General features: G+C 41.6%; 1 protein-coding gene across 7 annotated transcripts in view; it reads right to left on the minus strand.

The window, feature by feature from the left end:
• APC (APC regulator of WNT signaling pathway) overlaps window positions 1-18,703 on the minus strand; it is a 146,302-nt gene that overhangs the window by 61,940 nt on the left and 65,659 nt on the right. For all 7 annotated transcript variants that reach the window (XM_055123980.1, XM_055123982.1, XM_055123985.1 and 4 more), the window contains 2 exons: window positions 14,770-14,854; window positions 13,576-13,843 (listed from right to left, as the gene is read on the minus strand). In XM_055123980.1, the coding sequence (XP_054979955.1) occupies window positions 13,576-13,843; window positions 14,770-14,854 (353 nt within the window). The remainder of the gene's footprint in view (window positions 1-13,575; window positions 13,844-14,769; window positions 14,855-18,703) is intronic.

Raw genomic sequence — 18,703 nt, forward strand, 5'->3', positions numbered from 1 at the left:
TCCTCTTTTTATCATTTCCATATTCATATTAACTTACAAAATATAATAATAGTTTACAGAAAAACATATAGCTACAACAAAACCCAATATTAATATAAGAATAACAAAATAACAAGGAAATAAGTGAGGTTTTCAGTAGCAACAACAACAAAAGAAACATAATATTTTTACTGTATAAGAGGAAGTTATTCTAAGAGAAACTTTAATTAACTTGAAATTTAGAAATGAGTTTGTTACATAACTCCTGAACAACCCAATCAATGTTGTCTTCGATGTAATCTACCTCAAGTTACTCTGATTATAATAAGCAAAACACTAATGGAAAAATAAGTGTTATTTAGATAAAAAATTGTAGATACAGAAATGTATATGATTTCAACCACCTCAATATAAGTGAGACTGGCCTTTATCACAAAGAATGAAAACAATCAGTGCTGGCATGATGTTGGGAAAAAGGAGCCCTCACTCATTGCTGCTGGGAATGTCAACTGGTTCAGCCTTTTTGGAAAACAATATGGACATTTCTCAAAAAACTAGAAAATGAGCTTCCATCTGACCCACCAACCCCTCTTCTTGGTATCAACCTCAAAGACCCAAAAACTCTATTGAGAAAGAGGCATCTGCATCCCCATGTTCACTGCAGTACAATTTATAATAGCTAAAATCTGTCCAAGAACAGATGACTGAACAAAGAACTATGATATCCACTATGAAATACTACTTGGCCATACGAAAAGATGAAGCCATGCAATTTTCTGCCAATATTGATGGATACGAAGAGTGTGGCTAATTTCACTGTGATGAGTGAAGTTAGCCAAGAGGAGGGGAGAGATAGAGGATGATCTCACTCATGTGAGGGACATAAAAACACACAGTAGGGAAGCAACACTTGATGAAGGAAACAGAACTGCAAACTGGTCTGCAGAACTGAGCTTACACCATGGAGAATGGGGCTGGGGAGTGGACAATGGTGGAAAAAGTGTATCCATGAAACCCTACCAGCAACTTGTAAGTCATGGTACTTAGAACTGGAAAGGGAAAAAAAAGTTATGATCTCTCTCCTTTCAGGATCCCAAGGATTACCACTGCTATCATTTTCTAAATATATTTGCAAAGATAATCTATAAAAATGCAAAGATATATGTACATGCTTATATAACTACTTAAAAACATAAACAGTAGCACAGATGCATGCTACTGGTAACTTTTTCACTAAAAAATTGAAATAATTCTATCATCAGAACATGAAGCAGTCCTATGTGTTCTCTGCAGGATATATAGAAATTCATAGCATTCACAACCCCTCCCCCCCAAAAAAAAGCACAGAATAACGAGTCTGTGTTAGAAAACATTTAGTCTCCCTAGTCTTTTGCCATGATGATCACTGTTCTATAATTTTATATTTGCTTTTCCCAACAATCATAAGTCAAGCATTCTTCTCATTATTCCACACAGATGCAAGCAAGGTAAATTCTTTGGATGTGCTAAAATCCCTGTCTGGGCTGTCAGGCAGTGTTGTTGGGCCATTGTTGCCAGCCATAGCCCAGGCTGCTGCTGTGGTGCATGGTGTCACTAAGGGGACTACACTGTGGTGGAACTCAAACCTAGGTCAGCCTCCTTCAAGGTGTGTACCCTCACCCCTCACTACCTCTCTGGCCCCCAACTGTCTTAGTTTATGCCTCTACCACCTTCATCAATCTGAATGTTTGATCAACTCTGGGCAGGGACGGGGCTGGGCCACACCCAGTGGTACCCAGGGATCACATCTAGTAGTGCTCAGTAGACCTGATGTGGTTCAGAGTAAGTGGCGTCTTCACTGGCAAGGCCAGTGCCTCCACCCCTGTACATTTTCCTGCCCCTTCATCAGCTTCTGGCGCCTTGCATGCCTCGCAGATGTGGGCCTGCACCTGACCCTATGTGCCACACAGTCCCTGGAAGGGAGACTCTGGTCTCTCCTAAGGACAAACAAGGATTGTTTCTTTTTCACAACTCTCTGATGGACAGAACTCCACAGTAAGAAAAATAACCTCCTTGTTAGTCATGTGGTTGGAAATATATTTTCTAAGTATATCATTGTCAGAGTATTGTCAGTATACCAGATTTTTTAAATTTAAATCTTATTTTTATAAAGTTGTTCACAATAACTTATTAAATTCAATATTCCACCACCAATTCCACCACCAGTATCACCATTATTTCAAATTTTCCCAACCACCACCCAAGACTGCCCCAGCAGCAGGCCCTCAATAATTTATTTTGTATTACTTGTTGTGAATAATCTGCTAAAAATAATCCCAAAAAAGTTTCCTTAGAATAAAGTGTGTGAAGATTGTTGTATCTGGGGCTGGAGTGATAGCACAGCAGGTAGGGCGTTTGCCTTGCACACAGCTGACCTGGTTCGAATCCCAGCATCCCATATGGTCCCCTGAGCACCGCCAGGGGTAATTCCTGAGTGCATGAGCCAGGAGTGACCCCTGTTCATCGCTGTGTGTGACCCAGAAAGCAAAAAAAAAAAAAAGAAAGAAAGAAAGAAAGAAAAAAGCCAAAAACAAAAACACGATTGTTGTATCTCACCCTGGAGCCAGTAAGCCCTTGTACAAAGGATTATTACCATGTTGTTACAGGTTGACCTTGTGTGCTTATAGAGATCGGTTGCCTTCTACTTTACACACCATCCAATGTGGTGTGCTGCTCCCAGTACATCAGTGGTTTAACATGTGAGTGTGAGGCTGTGCATGGCCGTGAATGCACCCGCACACTCCGGGAATAAGAAAATTTTAAATAGGGTGTACCAGATGTTTTTGATGAGGAGATTAAAACCATTACTTCCTTGCTGAGTCTCTCTCAGGATGTTTCATTAAAAAAGAAGAAAAAACTTTTTAAAAAAAAAAGAATTTTACATGTATTCATACATCCTTGAAAATTCTCAAAAATATTAGTTTGAAAGTGACAAAATGGGCCTAAGTCTAATGTAAGAATTTAATCATTTATTGATCAGATTACCTAATAAAATATTTTCTCTTACACATAGCATATATATATATATTTTTTTGCTTTTTGGGTCACACCCGGTGATGCACAGGGGTCACTCCTGGCTCTGCACTCAGGAATTACCCCTGGTGGTACTCAGGGGACCACATGGGATGCTGGGAATCAAACCCGTGTTGGCGTGCAAGGCAAACGCCCTACCCGTTGTACTACCACTCCAGCCCCAGACATAGTATATTTTTCATGAAGATAAATTTTGTTAAAATATTCTTTATATATGACATAGTATTTTGTGACAAAAACAAAAGCTTTGTAGGCAGCTTTAAAAATATTTTTTCTGTAAACCTATTTCTTTCTCATCAAAAAAATAAACCTAACAATGACAGTTTAATAAAAAAATTCTGTTATTTTAAATTTATTTTCAATTATAAAATAAACTCGGAATATCCCTTAGGTAAAAAAGAAAAAGATATTAAAATTTTCTAGTAGTCAGGATTGTGGGTATTGTTTGTTATGGCTTCTGGAGCTGGCTCACAACACAGAGATACAGTTTCCATTTGCTAGTACTGTAAATTCTGTTCTACTGGCTTTAGAAGATTCCATGTTTTAACTTTTATTTATTTTTAAAATTTTTTATTAGTGAATCACTGTGAGGAATAGTCACAGACTTACTAACTTGAGTGCTTGCATTTCAGTCATACAATGGTCAGTACCCATCCCTGCACCAGTGCCCATTTTCCGCCACCAATGGTCCTAGCATCCCTCCAACCACCCCTACCGGGTCCCCTCCACTCCACCCTGCCTTTGTGGCAGGGCATTCCCTTTTGCTCTCTCTCTCTCTCCTTTAGGGTATTGTGGTTTGCATTAGAGGTATTAAGTTGCCATCGTGTTTGGTCTACAGTCTATTTTCAGCCCACCTCTCCCATCCCTAGCGGGCCCTCCTAGCACCCTTTACTTGGTGGTCCCTTCTCTGAGCTGCCTTTTTCCCCAGCATGCGAGGCCAGCAATTAATTTTGGAGTAATCTTCCTGGTACATATTTCTACTATTTTTGGGTGTTAGTCTCCCATTCTGTTATTTTATATCCCACAAATGAGTACAATCTTTCTATGTCTGTCCCTCTCTTTCTGACTCATTTCATTTAAAATGATACTCTCCATGTTAATCCACTTATATGCAAATTCCTGACTTTATCTTTTCTAAAAGCTGCATAGTATTCCATTGTGTAGATGTATCAAGGTTTCTTTAACCAGTCATCTGTTCGGGTTTTTCTAGTAGTCAGGATCACTCGGGTTTTTTCCAGATTCTGGCTATTGTAAACAGTGCTGCAATGAACGTCAGTGCTGCAGATGTCGTTTCTACTATACTATTTTGCCTCTCCGGGATATATTCCCAGAAGTGGTATTGCTGGGTCAAACGGAGCTCAATTTCTAATTCTTTGAGAATCACCCATACTGTTTTCCAAAAGGGCTAAACCAGTCGGCGTTCCCACCAGCAGTGAAGGAGAGTCCCTTTATCCCCACATCTGCGCCAACACCAGTTGCTTTTCTTCTTATGGATGTGGGCCAGTCTCTGTGGTGTGAGATGATATCTCATTGTTTTGATCTACATCTCCCTGATGATTTGTGATGAGTAACATTTTTTCATGTGTCTTTTGGCCATTCTGATCTCTTCTTTGATAAAGTTTCCGTTCATTTCACTGCCCCATTTTCTGATGGGGTTGGATGTTTTCTTTCTGTGGAGTTCACAATTTACAATTAACAGTTCACAATTTACAGTGCCTTGTAAATCCTTTTATCAACCCCTTATCAGATGGGTGTTGAGTAAATATCCTTTTCCATTCTGTCTTTGTATTCTGGTCACTGTATCTCTTGAGGTGCAGAAGCTTCTCGGTTTAAGGTAGTCAGTCCCATTTGTTTATCTGTTTCCACTTGCTTGGCCAATGGTACCTTTAAATATATCTTTAGCTTCAATGTCATGGAGGGTTTTGCCAACCTTGTCTTCAATGTACCTGATGGAATCTGGTCTGATGTTGAGGTCTTTAAACCATTTTGATCTGACTTTTTTGCATGGTGTTAGGTAGATGTCTGAGCCCAATGTTTTGCATGTAGCTGTCCAGTATTGCCAGCACCATTTGTTAAAGAGGCTTTCCTTGCTCTACTTCACATTTCATGTTCCCTTATCAAAGATTAAGTGATCATATATTTGAGGGTGTGTATCAGGATATTCAACCCTGTTCCATTGGTCTGCAGCTCTGCCTCTGTTCCAGTACCATGCTGTTTTAATTATGACCGCTTTGTAGTAGAGTTTGAGGTTGGGGAAGGTGATGCCTCCCATCTTCTTTTTCCCCAAGATTGCTTTATTGCTTTAGCTATTCATGGCGGTTTATTATTCCATACGAATTCCAGAAGTGTTTGCTCCATTTCTTTGAATGTCATGGATATCCTTATAGGGATTGCATTGAATTTGTACAATGCTTTGGGGAGTATTGCCATTTTGACAATGTTAATTCTCCAAATCCATGAGAAGGGGATTTCCATTTCCTCATGTCTTCTTTTATTTTGTGAAGTAGTGTTTTGTAGTTTTCTTTGTACAGGACCTTTACCTCCTTAGTTAAACTGATTCCGAGGTACTTGATTTTCTGAACCATAATTGTGAAGGGGATTGCTTTTTTCATGTCACTTTCTTCTCTCTCAATATTTGCATATAGCCCTTTTTGCCGCCGCACGAGCCCGACCCCGGAGGCAACTGAACTACTTTGGACACGAGCCGCGCCCCCAAAATGCCTCCAAACTGTGTGATCAGAGCTACTGGCCCATGCACCGCCAGCGGGGTATGGTCTTTTCTCTCTGAACTCTTTCTTATTGAACGCAGCGAGCCAACTGCCGGTTTTTAGAGCATGCAGGAACCCGCGGGAGCCCGGGAAAGCCGAGGGGGCGGGACTTCCGGATCCGCCCTGTGCTGATATTTAAGCACAGCGCCATGTGGGTACGCTCCTTTGACCCCGGAGGCAACTGAACTACTTTGGACACGAGCAGCGCCCCCAAAATGCCTCCAAACTGTGTGATAAGAGCTACTGGCCCATGTGCCGCCAGCGGGGCACGGTTCTTCTCTCCAGGCTCCTCCATCATGTGAGCACCACTAAAGGGAAGTAAAAGATCACAGTGATGCAATTACCAAAAGAATTTTCCCTGGACTTCATATAGAAATCCAAAACCGTGCGGCTGCTATTGCAGCCGCGCGACCTAATATCTCTTGATTGTCAGCAACGTGAAAAGGTTCCTTTTTAGCAGGTCTTACTGTGGGGGGAAACTCCAAACAATAGTACTGAGTTTTTTGTTGAAATATTGAAGGTAATCAAAGTAGCAGCTATTTCTTTAGACTGTGAACTAAGCCAAAGCCCCACGCCGGCCGAGGTGAGGAAATATCCTTCTTTCTAGGTTCTTTTCTCTTTTCTGGGAGAAACGCAGTGTGGTGTCCACCATATTATGAAGTCTATTAAGCAGGCACAAACTTAGAGGCGCGGGAATGGGAGGGGGAAAAAAAAGAACTATATACTTGGAACAGCGGGACGCCTGGGAAGTCTCGGGCAGATACCAGCGCATGCTCCGCCGAGACTCGACCCGGGTGGCCACAATTTTGTGTGGCCGCGATGCTGCTGATCAACGAGAATCCGGAGCCTAAGTAGACTACTTCCAGTTCCAGAAACTACTTGCAACCATGTCTCTAGCCATATGAACTAAGCCATAGCCCCACTCCGACAAGGACTGGAAATATCCTTTTTCTCGTCGGGCGGCGTGGTGTCAGCCATAATATGAGGACTATTCATTAAGCAGGCACAAACTTGGTGGTGCGGGAAGGAGGGGGGAAAAATTCTATGTACTTGAAACAACGGGACTTCATATCTTTCCAGTCTCAGCGATGGAAAACTAATTTTCAAATGCTGCATTGGCAGTAGGGCTGTCTTTCTTGGGGGAAAACTCCAACAATACTGAATGTTGTGTTGAAATATGGAATGTAATCAAGGTAAAGTGAAAATGAAGTGAAATTTATCAACTAAGCAGGCAGGGATGGGGGCGGGAGGTATACTGGGGTCTTTGGTGGTGGAATATGGGCACGGGTGAAGGGATGGGTGTTTGAGTATTGTTTTTTTTTTTTTTTTTTTTGCTTTTTGGGTCTCACCCAGCAATGCAAAGGGGTCACTCCTGGCTCATGCACTCAGGAATCACCCTTGGCGGTGCGCAGGGGACCATATGGGATGCTGGGATTTGAACCTGGTTCGGCCGCGTGCAAGGCAAACGCCCTACCCGCTGTGCTATCACTCCAGCCCCGGTGTTTGAGTATTGTTATAACTGAGACATAAACCTGAGAACTTTGTAACTTTCCACATGGTGATTCAATAAAAAATTAAAATTAAAAAAAATTGCATATAGGAAAGCCACGAACTTTTTGATATTGATTTTACAGCCTGCAACTTTACTATACAAGTCTATTGTTTCTAGGAGCTTCGTGGTAGAGGTTTGAGGAAGGTAGTCTAAATACAGTATAATATCATCTGCCAAAAGTGAGAGCTCGATTTCTTCCTTTCCTACCTGAAAGCCCTTAATATCTTTTCTTGCCTAATTGCTATTGCAAGTACTTCCAGTACTATTTTGAACAGGAGTGATCAGAGTGGGCATCCTTGTCTCATCCCTGATCTTAGAGGGAATAGGCTTGTGGTAGATGGCTTTGACTATATTGAGGAAAATTCCTTCTATACCCATTTTGGCAAGTTTTCATCATAAACGGGTGCTGGATCTTGTCAAATGCTTTCTCTGCATCTATTGATATGATTATATGGTTTTTATCTTTTCTTTTGTTGATATGATGGATTATGTTGATTGATTTCCCAATGCTGAACCATCCTTGCATCCCTGGGATGAATCCCACTTGGTTGTGGCGTATGATCTTTTTGATGAGTTGTTGGATTCTATTTGCTAATATTTTGTTGAGGCTCTTCACATCAGTATTCATCAGGGATATCGGTGTATAGTTTTCTTTATTGGTGGTGTCTTTCTTTGCTTTTGGTATTAGAGACATATGTGCCTCATAGAAACTGGGAGAGTTTCTGTTTCTTCAATTTCCTGGAAAAGCTTGAGAACCGGCAACAGGTCCTCTTAAAGTGTTTGGAAGAATTCACTAGTGAATCCATCTGGACCTGGGCTTTTGTTTTTGGAAGACTTTTGATTACAGTTTCTATTTCTTTAATATTAATAGGTCTATTCCAGATCTTCTTGGTTCAACTTTGGGAGATTATAGGAATTGAGTAATTTATCCATTTCTTCTAGGTTCTCTTGTTTCGTGGCATACAGACTTTCAAAGTAGTCTCTGATGATCTTTTGAATTTCTTTGGTTTTTGTTGTGATGTCCTCCTTTTCATTTCAGATTCGGTTTATTAGGTTTCTCTCTCTCTCTCTCTCTCTGAGCCTTGCTAGTGGTTTATCAATCTTGTTTATGTTATCAAAGAACTAGGTCTTGGTTTCGTTGATCTTTCAGATTATTTTATGGGCTTTCATGTCATTAATTTCTGCTCTGAGTTTTGTTATTTCTTTCCTTCTGCCTGGTTTGGGCTCCTTTTGTTGGTCATTTTCTAATATCTTAAGCTGTGAAGTCAAGTTATCTATGTAGGCCCTTCCTTCCTTCCTGAGCAATGCTTGCAGAGCTATAAATTTTCCCCTTAACACAGCTTTAGCTGTGTCCCAAAGGTTCTGATAACTCATGTCTTCATTCTCATTTGTTTTCAGGTATCTTTTGATTTCTCCCTTGATTTCCTTCCTGATCCACTCGTTGTTCAACACTGAGTTGTTTAATTTTCAGGTGTTTTATTTGGTTCTCCGTGTTTGTGTGCGATTAACTTCTATCTTCAGTGTATTGTGGTCTGTAAAGATAGTTAATATGATTTCAATCTTTCTGATTCTATTGAGGTATGTTTTGTGACCCAGCACATGGTCTATTTTGGAAAATGTTCCGTGTGCTCTGGAAAAAAATGTGCATTATTTCTTTTTGGGATGCAAAGCCCTGTAGAGCTCTATTAGCCCTCTCTCTTCTATCTCTTCCTTCAAAGCCAGTGTTTCCTTGCTGAGTTTTAATCCTGTTGATCTATCTAGAAGTGATAGGGCGGTGTTGAAGTCTCCAACTACTATTGTGTTGGTAACAATGTCCCTGTTAAAATCTGTTAGGAGTTGTTTTATATATTTAGCTGGTCCCTCATTGGGTGCATAGAGGTTTAGGAGTGTGATTTCTTCCTGGTGTACACATCCCTCGATTAGTAAAACATGGTCTTCACTGTCCCTTCTAATCTTTTCAACATGAAATCTAAGTTGATGGATACTAGTATGGCCACCCTGGCTTTTTTAAGGGAGTTGTTTGCTTGCAGGACTGTTTTCCACCCTTTGACTTTGAGTCTGTGTTTGCTCTGACTGTTCAGATGTGTTTTTTGTAGGCAACAGAATGTTGGGTTTAGTTTCCTATACATTTTGCCACTCTGTGTCTCTTAATCGTTGCATTTAGACCATTGACACTGAGGAAGATTATTGTCATGGGATTTTGTGCCATCTTTCTGTAGGGGATTGTTCTGATTGTACGGTTTTTTCTTGTCTTACAGTAACCCCTTTAGTCCTTCTTTTAAGTTTGGTTTTGAGTCTATGAAGTTCCTGAGCTGTTGTTTATCCATGAAATAGTGTATCGTTCCTTCGAGTTTGAGTGAGAGTTTAGCCAGATAAAATATTTTTGGTGAGGCATTCATTTCATTGAGTTTTTTCACTATATCCCCCTATTGTCTTTGGGCTTGGAAGGTTTCCTCTGATAGGTCTGCTGTAAATCTAAGAGGCTCCTTTGTATGTGATTTCCTTCTTTGACCTTGCTGCTTGCAGTATTTTGTCTCTATCCGTGGCATTCTTCATTCTGACTACAATACGTCTTGGAGTCTTTTTACTAGGGTCTCTTTTAGCTGGCACTCTTCGTGTTCCTTGGCTTTGGATGCCTGCATTCTCCAGCTCTAGGAACTTTTCAGCAATGCTATTTTTAACTGTGGCTTTTTCATTGGGATTGTCTCCCTGTCCTTCCAGTACTACGATGATTCTAATTATTTTTCTTCTTGAAATCATCCCCTAGTTCTCTGATTTACCTTAGAGCTATTTTGAGGTCTTTTCCCATTGCTTATTGTTGCCTGTAAGCTTTCTGCAGCTCATCTTTAAGCTCGCTGATTCTTTCTGTGGCTGTAGCCATTCAACTACTGAGGGAACCCACTGCGTTTTTAATTTTATCTACAAATCCTTTATTTGTGACACTTCTCTTTGTAGCTTTTTTATTTCTGCTCTCATTTCTTCCTGTGTTTTCTTGGCTGTCTGTGCCATTGTTTCTTTCATGTCCTCTTTTAATTTACTGGATATCTGTTGAACTGTTTCTTTGAGTTCATTGAACATCTTCAACATTTCATCTCTGAATTCTTTATCGGAGAGATGTTATTTGTGGGTAATGCTTGTTGAGGCTCTGGACTCTTTTCATCATCTTCTCTTCATGGTGGGGAGAAGATGGTTGTTTCTTCATGTTTTTGTAGTAGTACAGCGGTGGAACCTTCCAGTTCACTATCAGTACTCCCCTCTTGTTGCAAAAGAGGATTCTGGATGAGCTCAGTTGATGGTGATGACCCTTTCCCTCCTTCTAGAGTTTCACCTTCCTCACAGGTACTCCTCAGAGGCTTAGGGCAGGTCTCTAGTGAAGCTTCAGAGGATTTGTTCTTTTATACTAGATTAGTAGAGCTTCTTGTGATGCCAGCATTATGGTGCATTTGGAGGATTATGCATTTTGGTGCATTAGGCCAATTCTGGACTATTGGCCTAATGTGTTTTAGGTGGCCAGGATATTTCTCCACAGAATTAGGTGATGGAAATGAAGATGTGAGTTCAGAGTGCCAGAAAAGGGGAAAACAACTGCGGCCCCCATAGAGGCCATGCCCACTTCAGAGGCCATGCTCCCTAACTCGATGTGGATGGGGTGCCAGGTGGGGTGGCATAAACCTGGGAGAGGGGGAAAACTGGGAGTAGCACTGGAGGATGGTGGCAGGGCGGATGGGATGGCGCTGGGGGAGGTTGGGCAGCGCACAGTCCAAGAGGACACCTGGGGTGCAGGTGCGTGGGAAATTGCATCCTAGGTCCGATTCACTGACCTGGGAGAGGGAGAAAACCAGGAGCGGCACTGAAGAATGGCGGTGGAGCAGATGGGATGGCGCTCATGCATGTTCCAACTTTTGGGGGGAGGGTAGTGACAGGGACTGAACTTGGGTCTCATTTTTCTTTCGTGCTTTTTGTTGCTGCTGTTGTTTTCTTGGGCCATATCCGGCCATGCTTGGGGCTTACTCTGGTCTGCGCTAATGTGTGAAAGCAGAATGACGAGACTCTTTGAGTGACAGAGACAGACTAGGACAAGGGCTGTTGGTTTCACTGAGCAGACATGGGGGTACTGGGAAGCAGCATTTAGGGTTCAGTGCACTGCAGGCCTATTCCACGCCTCTCAACAGTCCCCTGCGGATGACGGAGTACTGGTCTAAAGAGCCCTAATGATGACACCAAAAAAATGGACTCGAAACAGGTGTCTGGGAACCAGACCCATCATACAGGCAGGAGGGTATTTGCCTCGCATGTGGCCAACCCAGGTTCTCTCCCCAGCATCCCATTTGGTCTCCCGGGCACCTCCAGGAGTAATCCTGAGCATCGTCAGATATGACTCCAAAAGACAGAACAAACAAAAAACCAAAAAATTGGGCAGACAGGGCAGCGGACAGTGCGGCCGCTCGACTGGCATCAGTGCCCACTACCACCCGGGCCCCCAAGTACTTCCAGGGTGGCTGGGGGTCCCAGGAGCAGTAGCGCATCATCAGGCCTTTCTTACATGGAGCTTCTAGTTCCCAGAGACTCCTGAGCACCAGCTAGGAGCTTCCACCCCCACTGCCCCCAAAGGGGCAGAGAACCTGAGCATCTGCTTTTCCAGAGATAGATAAGGTCCTCCACACCACTAGCTATCACAGAAACGAAGCCAAAGCGGCCTGTCAGAGTGCTGGCGGTGCGGCAGCAAAGGGGTCCTTGTGCACTGTCAGTGGAACTGCACACTGTATGGGGTTCTTGGGGACCGAGAGAGTGATTTCACCAATGGGTATCTGTCTGATCAGATTTAATCAACAGAAGCTGAAGACTATTAGTGGAGAAGAAGAAAGGGAAGGGTGCAGGGAAGTCCCCACAGTATGGGATGTGGCCCCAGAACAGAATTCCTAAGGTATTCTATTTGGAGGCCAGGTTAAAAGAGTAAAGCATTATGCTTTCAGTTGTGGCTTGACTACTTTCTAACATTTATCTTGGGCAATACAGAGGAGTAAAAAAAAAAAAAGATGCAGCGTTAATCTATCACAGAAGCAAGGACTAAAAGAAAAATAACAGGAAATCATGAGAACCAGAATGACGTCAAATTTCTCCTCAGAGACACTGATAATGATGAAAGACAATGAGTTTGAACCTGACTGAGTTTCAATCAAGTGCAAGAGCAGAAAGAGCAGAAATTAAAGATTTGCCATTGGCACAGGCCTGTTGAATGTCCTGAGAAGCAGCCAGAACCCAAAGGCTGCCGGCACAGCAGAAGCACATGCTGTGCGGTCCCTCTGCCCCAGACATGGGGCAGCCAGGTTCAAGGAAAGCTGACCTGGTACTGCCCCCAACAGCTGAATGCACAAGGAGAGAGAAAGGAGTGGGACCTAGCTAAGGACTCATTTTTCATGGTTAGTGTTTCCTATCGAGTCAGAAACAGTCCTAGTTCAGTTTAAGAAACAAAGACTCAACTTAACAGATGAAAGGAAACTTGGGACTCTTCCAATTCAGGTAACGTGCGTGTATTTATAGACAGACACATCCAGAACAAAGAGAAAGTAATAGTCTTTTGCTTCTCAGTGAATTATGCTGGGGACATTTCATACATTATTAACTCTACGAAGAAAAGAATTTATATTTTAGCTGAAAGAAACCAAAGTCATTCTATACATCAAGTTTTTAGACACTGATAAAAAAAAAAAATGTTGCATTTGTGTCTCCTGTAACAGGCCTTCTATAAGGAAACAGTTGTCTTCTACTGCATACAGTGTTACTAAGTAGTTTTTTAAAAACCCTACAGATTAAGAATCAGTTATGTACTTGATCAGATGTAAACACTGTAATCTTCTGTTAATTCAATGTACAGAGTATTAGGACTATTTCAATGGCAAAGTAGAACCACATTTTCAAAGAAAATACCACCCTTGTCTTTTCCTATTCCATATGAATAACTGGCCCAGACCTGGCCCCACTGAAGCCCAGGGCCTGCCCGACGTGCTTTATCGCTGGCCCCACAAGCTCCGATGCAAGATGGACCAAAATACAACATCTGACTCTGAGTTCACGAATGCCAACTTCTGTCAGCTAGCACCCACTGGACAGGCATCATAATTCACATCTTATACTACGTGGTAACAGTATTTAAAAAGGACAAAAGCAAATAAATAGTTCTACTTTTTAATGAAGAAAAGTTACCTCTCCTTCTCCAGCTCCTCCAAGTAGCTAGCATTCTCTCTACTCCCATTGACCACGGCTCTCCTCGGGAAGGAGCCCGAAGGCAGGGGACCGCACTCCCCCGAACGGCTGGACACGGAGCCTTCCCGGCTTCCAAAGGAGGCTGCAGGCAGGGGGCCGCAGTCCCCTGAGTGGCTGGACACGGAGCCTTCCCGGCTTCCAAAGGAGCGGAGGGACATCTTGGACCGCAGTTTCACTCCAGGGAAATTGCTGCTATCTAAATTAAGTTCTAAATAACACAAAGAAACATTTTTATGTGACAACTCTTTTAAGTGGTCTAAAATACTGCCAAAGCAAACACAAATTTAAGCCTGCAGGATCCGTTATGTATAAAATTATGACAGCTTTGAGAAACAAACTTATGTAAGAACAAAGGAAATTCTTAATACATATGTGGATGTGCAAAGAGATTCACTAGTTACTGCTTCTTAAGTAAATTTATATCAAAGGGTTCAGAACCCCAAAGAGATAAATTTCCAAGACAGGAAAACACAAACTCACTGAATAAATGGTTACTTGGCAACAGAAAGGCTGAACTTTCCCTCTCAAGCCACCCTGGGTCAGAGGAAAAGGAGCCAGTCAAGAAAAAGGACAGGAAAGCTCTCTCCTTGGACTGTAATGAGATAATGACATATCTGGGAACCTAAAGACAACTCTGTCTTAGCTTTAAATATAATTAAAATCTAGTGCCATTTTAATGCCTGAATTTTCAAGTAATAAAATGAGAAAGACAGTCTTAAAAAAAATTCACTAAATATGGCCCACAATCAGCTGATCATGTGGGAAGAAAACAGAGTTTCCTTTGCCCCTGTGCTGGTGTGAGGCTCAGGTGTCCTAGGGTCCACGAGGGCCACCAGCCCCACAGAGAGGAAGCATCCCTACCCTGAGTGGACCGAGCCGCTTCTGTCAGCAGAACAGGCCTATCAGTGACAGGAAAATGGCAGTTTGAAAAAGAGCTTTAAAAAGAGTTGGAAATTTTCAAGGAAGGGATCTAAAATAATTTATTCAAAGTTAGTTAAGTATTTAACTTAAGACATGGCAAGCAAATGGAAAAGTGCACCAACACCTAAACTAAAAGAGGCTGTACTTGGATATTCATCCCAAAAGCTGAAAATGAAGCTTAAATTGATTTTAAAACAGTTCTAAAAAATCTACCTTTGAGACGCTCTAATAAATCAATCTGTCCAGCAGAAGCCATGGCTTCATCTTCAATACTTCCTTGTAGTTGTTTAAGTACTTCCTGTAAAAAAGAACATTGTATCAACATGACAAAATTACAATTTCTTCAAGACAGGACATTAAGGTCCTTGGCATTTAGGTATGATAGGGGGAAAGTTACTTCACATCAATCTGAATATACACAACAGACTGTAAAACACTCTGCATAAAATTACCTATTCTTAACTATAAATAACATTTCAACAAATATCTAATATCCAATAATAATAATGGGAATTTGGAAACTCAACAACAAAGTGAGAGCTTGGTATCTGGGTAGTCTCTATGCAAGATATTTTATCGACAGTTAATTTATATCGTCTCCAACTTTCAAAATACATGGTGGATTCTCATTATTTCAATAATCAATTATGATTCACATACTGCAAGCTGTAAAAGCTGTTTTTCAGAATTCACGTCTAATAAACTTGAACCCATATCACCATAAGAAATAGTGAACTGATACACTGTATTATGCTTCTTAGTTTGCACCCTAACAAATATCCAACCTGGACATCCCACAAAGCTGCATTCTCCCAGTGCTGCCCTACATTCCAAGCATCCCAGGGCAGGGTGCTTGCTGCCTACTGATTTGCAGGCCATCTCATACTTCTCTGGATAAGTTTTTCTCATAACAGAAACTCTACTTCAATCAGTTTTTCAAAATGTTCCTTAATAATAACCTACATGATATTCACATTTTCCATATTGAAGGTAATCAATTCTAGTTCCCAGCACAGTTCTTGGTCAACTAGGTTTCCCAATACAAAACCATGTATTTGAATATTTACAACCTTCTATTATGGGGCAGTTTCCTGATATGAAAAATGATCCATAAAGAAATGCAAAGGAAATCCCTCAAAAAGTATGTAACTGCAGCAAAGACTTAACTGGTTTACTCTGATAGTGATGTTATAAATATTTTTTTTTTCTTGTCGGGTCACAACCAGCGATGCACAGGGGCTAGTCCTGGCTCGTTGCACTCAGGAATTACTCCTAACTATGCTCGGGGGACCATATGGGATGCTGGGAATCAAACCTGGGTTGGCCAAGTGCAAGGCAAACATGCCTTACCCGCTGTGCTATGGCTCTAGCCCCAAAACATTTTTTTTTTTAAATCGTGGAATTAGAAAGTAGTACAATAGTAGTGCTTGCCTTAAAAAAGAAAAAATAACCTCTATTTTTAACAGGAATTAGCCTGTGTGACCTTAAGGTTTAAGTTTCAAATAATAGAGCATGTTACTTAAACAACATTTAAGTAAATGTTGTTGGAATTCTGTAACTCAGGTCACATTCATAGTTTTATGCTCATATGTACCACATTTAGGAGGGTAGGAAATTTGCAATGAGACATCTCCCTTGAGGGAAGACTGAGTTTCCCCAGAACTCCACGCACCATGAACATCAGGACACCATCTCTTCCATGATGTCTGAGTATGCTGTGGGGCCGCAGACAACAGACCACCAGAGCTGATTAAGAGTTTGGAGGAGTCTTTATTGACACCAGCTGGTGGGCTGTCCTGCTGGGCAAGAGCAGCAGCCTCATCCTGGTTCTCTAAGCACTTTCATAAGCACCTGCCCACTGGGTCCACATCCTGGTGCCCAGTAAAATCACACAAATGCAGCAAAGCAAGCATTGTTACAGCAGAGAAAAAGTGGCTACAGCAGAAGTTCATGAAGCAGACAATCAGTCACCTGGAACCACATCCCTCAGGGCCCAGCCCACTGTTCCCATTTGCAATCCGTGACAAGCTTTCAGGCCCCTGCAGAAATTCAGTGTACTTATGGAGTGACAGTTAAATCAGCTAAAACATAAACTTCTAAAAAACTAAACTTGATCCTCCCTTTCAGTGTCCCTTTACAAGTACCTCTGCTAGGTTCCCCCTCATTTCCAAGGATTCCCCTTTTTCTTCCGACCACCATCTCTGCTTATGCTGCTTCAATGATCCTTTCATCCTGTCCTATTCCCTACACTCTTACAATCCAACTACTTTCTAACGATATTACCCTTAATTCTCACTGGCAAACTTCAGATTCATTCCCCTAATTTGACTGTTGGATGTCGTACATTGGAGTATGTGCTACATTATAGAACTGTCCAGAACAATAATTTGGTACCACTGAAACTGTTCTTTGCTTTATAATCTCAGGTGAACGTCAACAGTTGGCTTTTTCCTCTGCAGGCTTGAATCACTAGAGATCGTGGGTATCAATGCAATCCAAACTACTAAAATAGATTCCTAAATCTATTTAAGAATAGCATTAACAGCACTATGAGACCAAGTCTTAAAGTACTGCTATGATCTGGTCTGAGTATAAGATTCTTTTATTTATTTATTTAGTTAGTTAGTTCATTAATAAGTGAGTCACCGTGAGGGTACAGTTACAAATTTACCCATCTTCGTGCTTGTGTTTCCCTCATACAATGTTCGAGAACCCATCCTTCCACCACTGTCCATTCTCCACCACCAATGAACCCAGTATCCCTCCCACCCCCAGTATAAGATTCTTTACAAATTTTTACCAAACTTCCACCTGGCTCAGAATCCCCAGGAAATGGTGATTCCGTGGATTGGTGGAGGCTGCACAGCTGCCTCCATAATTCTTCAATGAGGCTGAAAATAGCTCAGGAGATGTTAACAGAGGTAATAAATAAAGAGGGGGGGAGGGTTAAAAACAACTTTTTGGGTGTGTTGTTTCCTAATTTTAAAGAAAATATGTATTATAAAAATAATTATTTTCAGAAAAGGAACAATGGCTTGAAAGTTTAAAAACAACAATGAAGTCCTTGGCAAGACATCTTTCAAAACTAATGGCAAACAAATAAGCTAATGCCACAAGCCATACAATAAAAGTTTATACAGCTATAGAAAGATAAATTAATGACATGAAAAGATGGCACAAAATAAAAACAAAAGGAAAAAAAGCTTGCTGTAAAACAGAACCCCCTTAAATGCATGCTGTTGTGCAAGCAAGGAAACATCTGAACACCCACAACCTCTCTTATTGGATCATGAGACTTACTACTTTAAATGGGTAATTTTGATTTTCTTTTATTCCTATTTTCTAATTTTTTAAAAACAGTAAATGCACAAAGCTTCTAATAAGTTGTTTTTAAAAAATTTTTTTTGTGGGGCCAGAGCAATAGTACAGCAGGCAGGGCATTTGCCTTGTACATGGCTGACCCAGATTTGGTCCCCGGCATCCCACATGGTCCCCCAAGCACCACCAGGAGTGATTCCTGAGTGCAGAGCCAGGATTTGATGGGGTTCAAATATGGTGTGAACCATGGGAATACCTGTCAGGCAACTGGAGACCGCCCTAAAAGCCTCCATCCCTCTCAGAGAGCCCAGCAAGCTACTGAGAGTACCCCGCTGCACGGCAGTGACTGACAAGCTACCCGTGGCATATTTGATATGCCAAAAACAGTAGCAACAATGGGTCTCACTTGCCTGACACTGAAAGAGCCCCCAATACAGCAGCATTAAGAAGAATGAGCAAGATCATTGTTGGTGATTTAATGCCAAGATAGGACGGAGAAGGTGGCCCGAAGAACTCCACATTGGGATCCATGGTCCAGAATGGAACGAACAGGGTGAGAGACTGCCTGAGTTCATCATGTCTACCTAGACCATCCATGGTAACTCACAGTTCCAGAAGGCTGAATCTAAACGTTGGACATGGGAGTCTTCCAGTGGACAGTTCCACAACGAAATCTACCACATCATATTCAATTGAAGGTTTTGCCTGACTGAAGTCGCTGTTGTCCCAAAATTCCAAACGGGATCGGACCACCGTCTAATTCGTGCAAAATTCTACTTCACAGAGTGGGAAGAAAGGTCTGCAAAGTTTAAGTTTAAGAATAGAACTC

This window comes from Sorex araneus, chromosome 1, assembly GCF_027595985.1.
Source record: "Sorex araneus isolate mSorAra2 chromosome 1, mSorAra2.pri, whole genome shotgun sequence".
Classification (NCBI taxonomy): domain Eukaryota; kingdom Metazoa; phylum Chordata; class Mammalia; order Eulipotyphla; family Soricidae; genus Sorex; species Sorex araneus.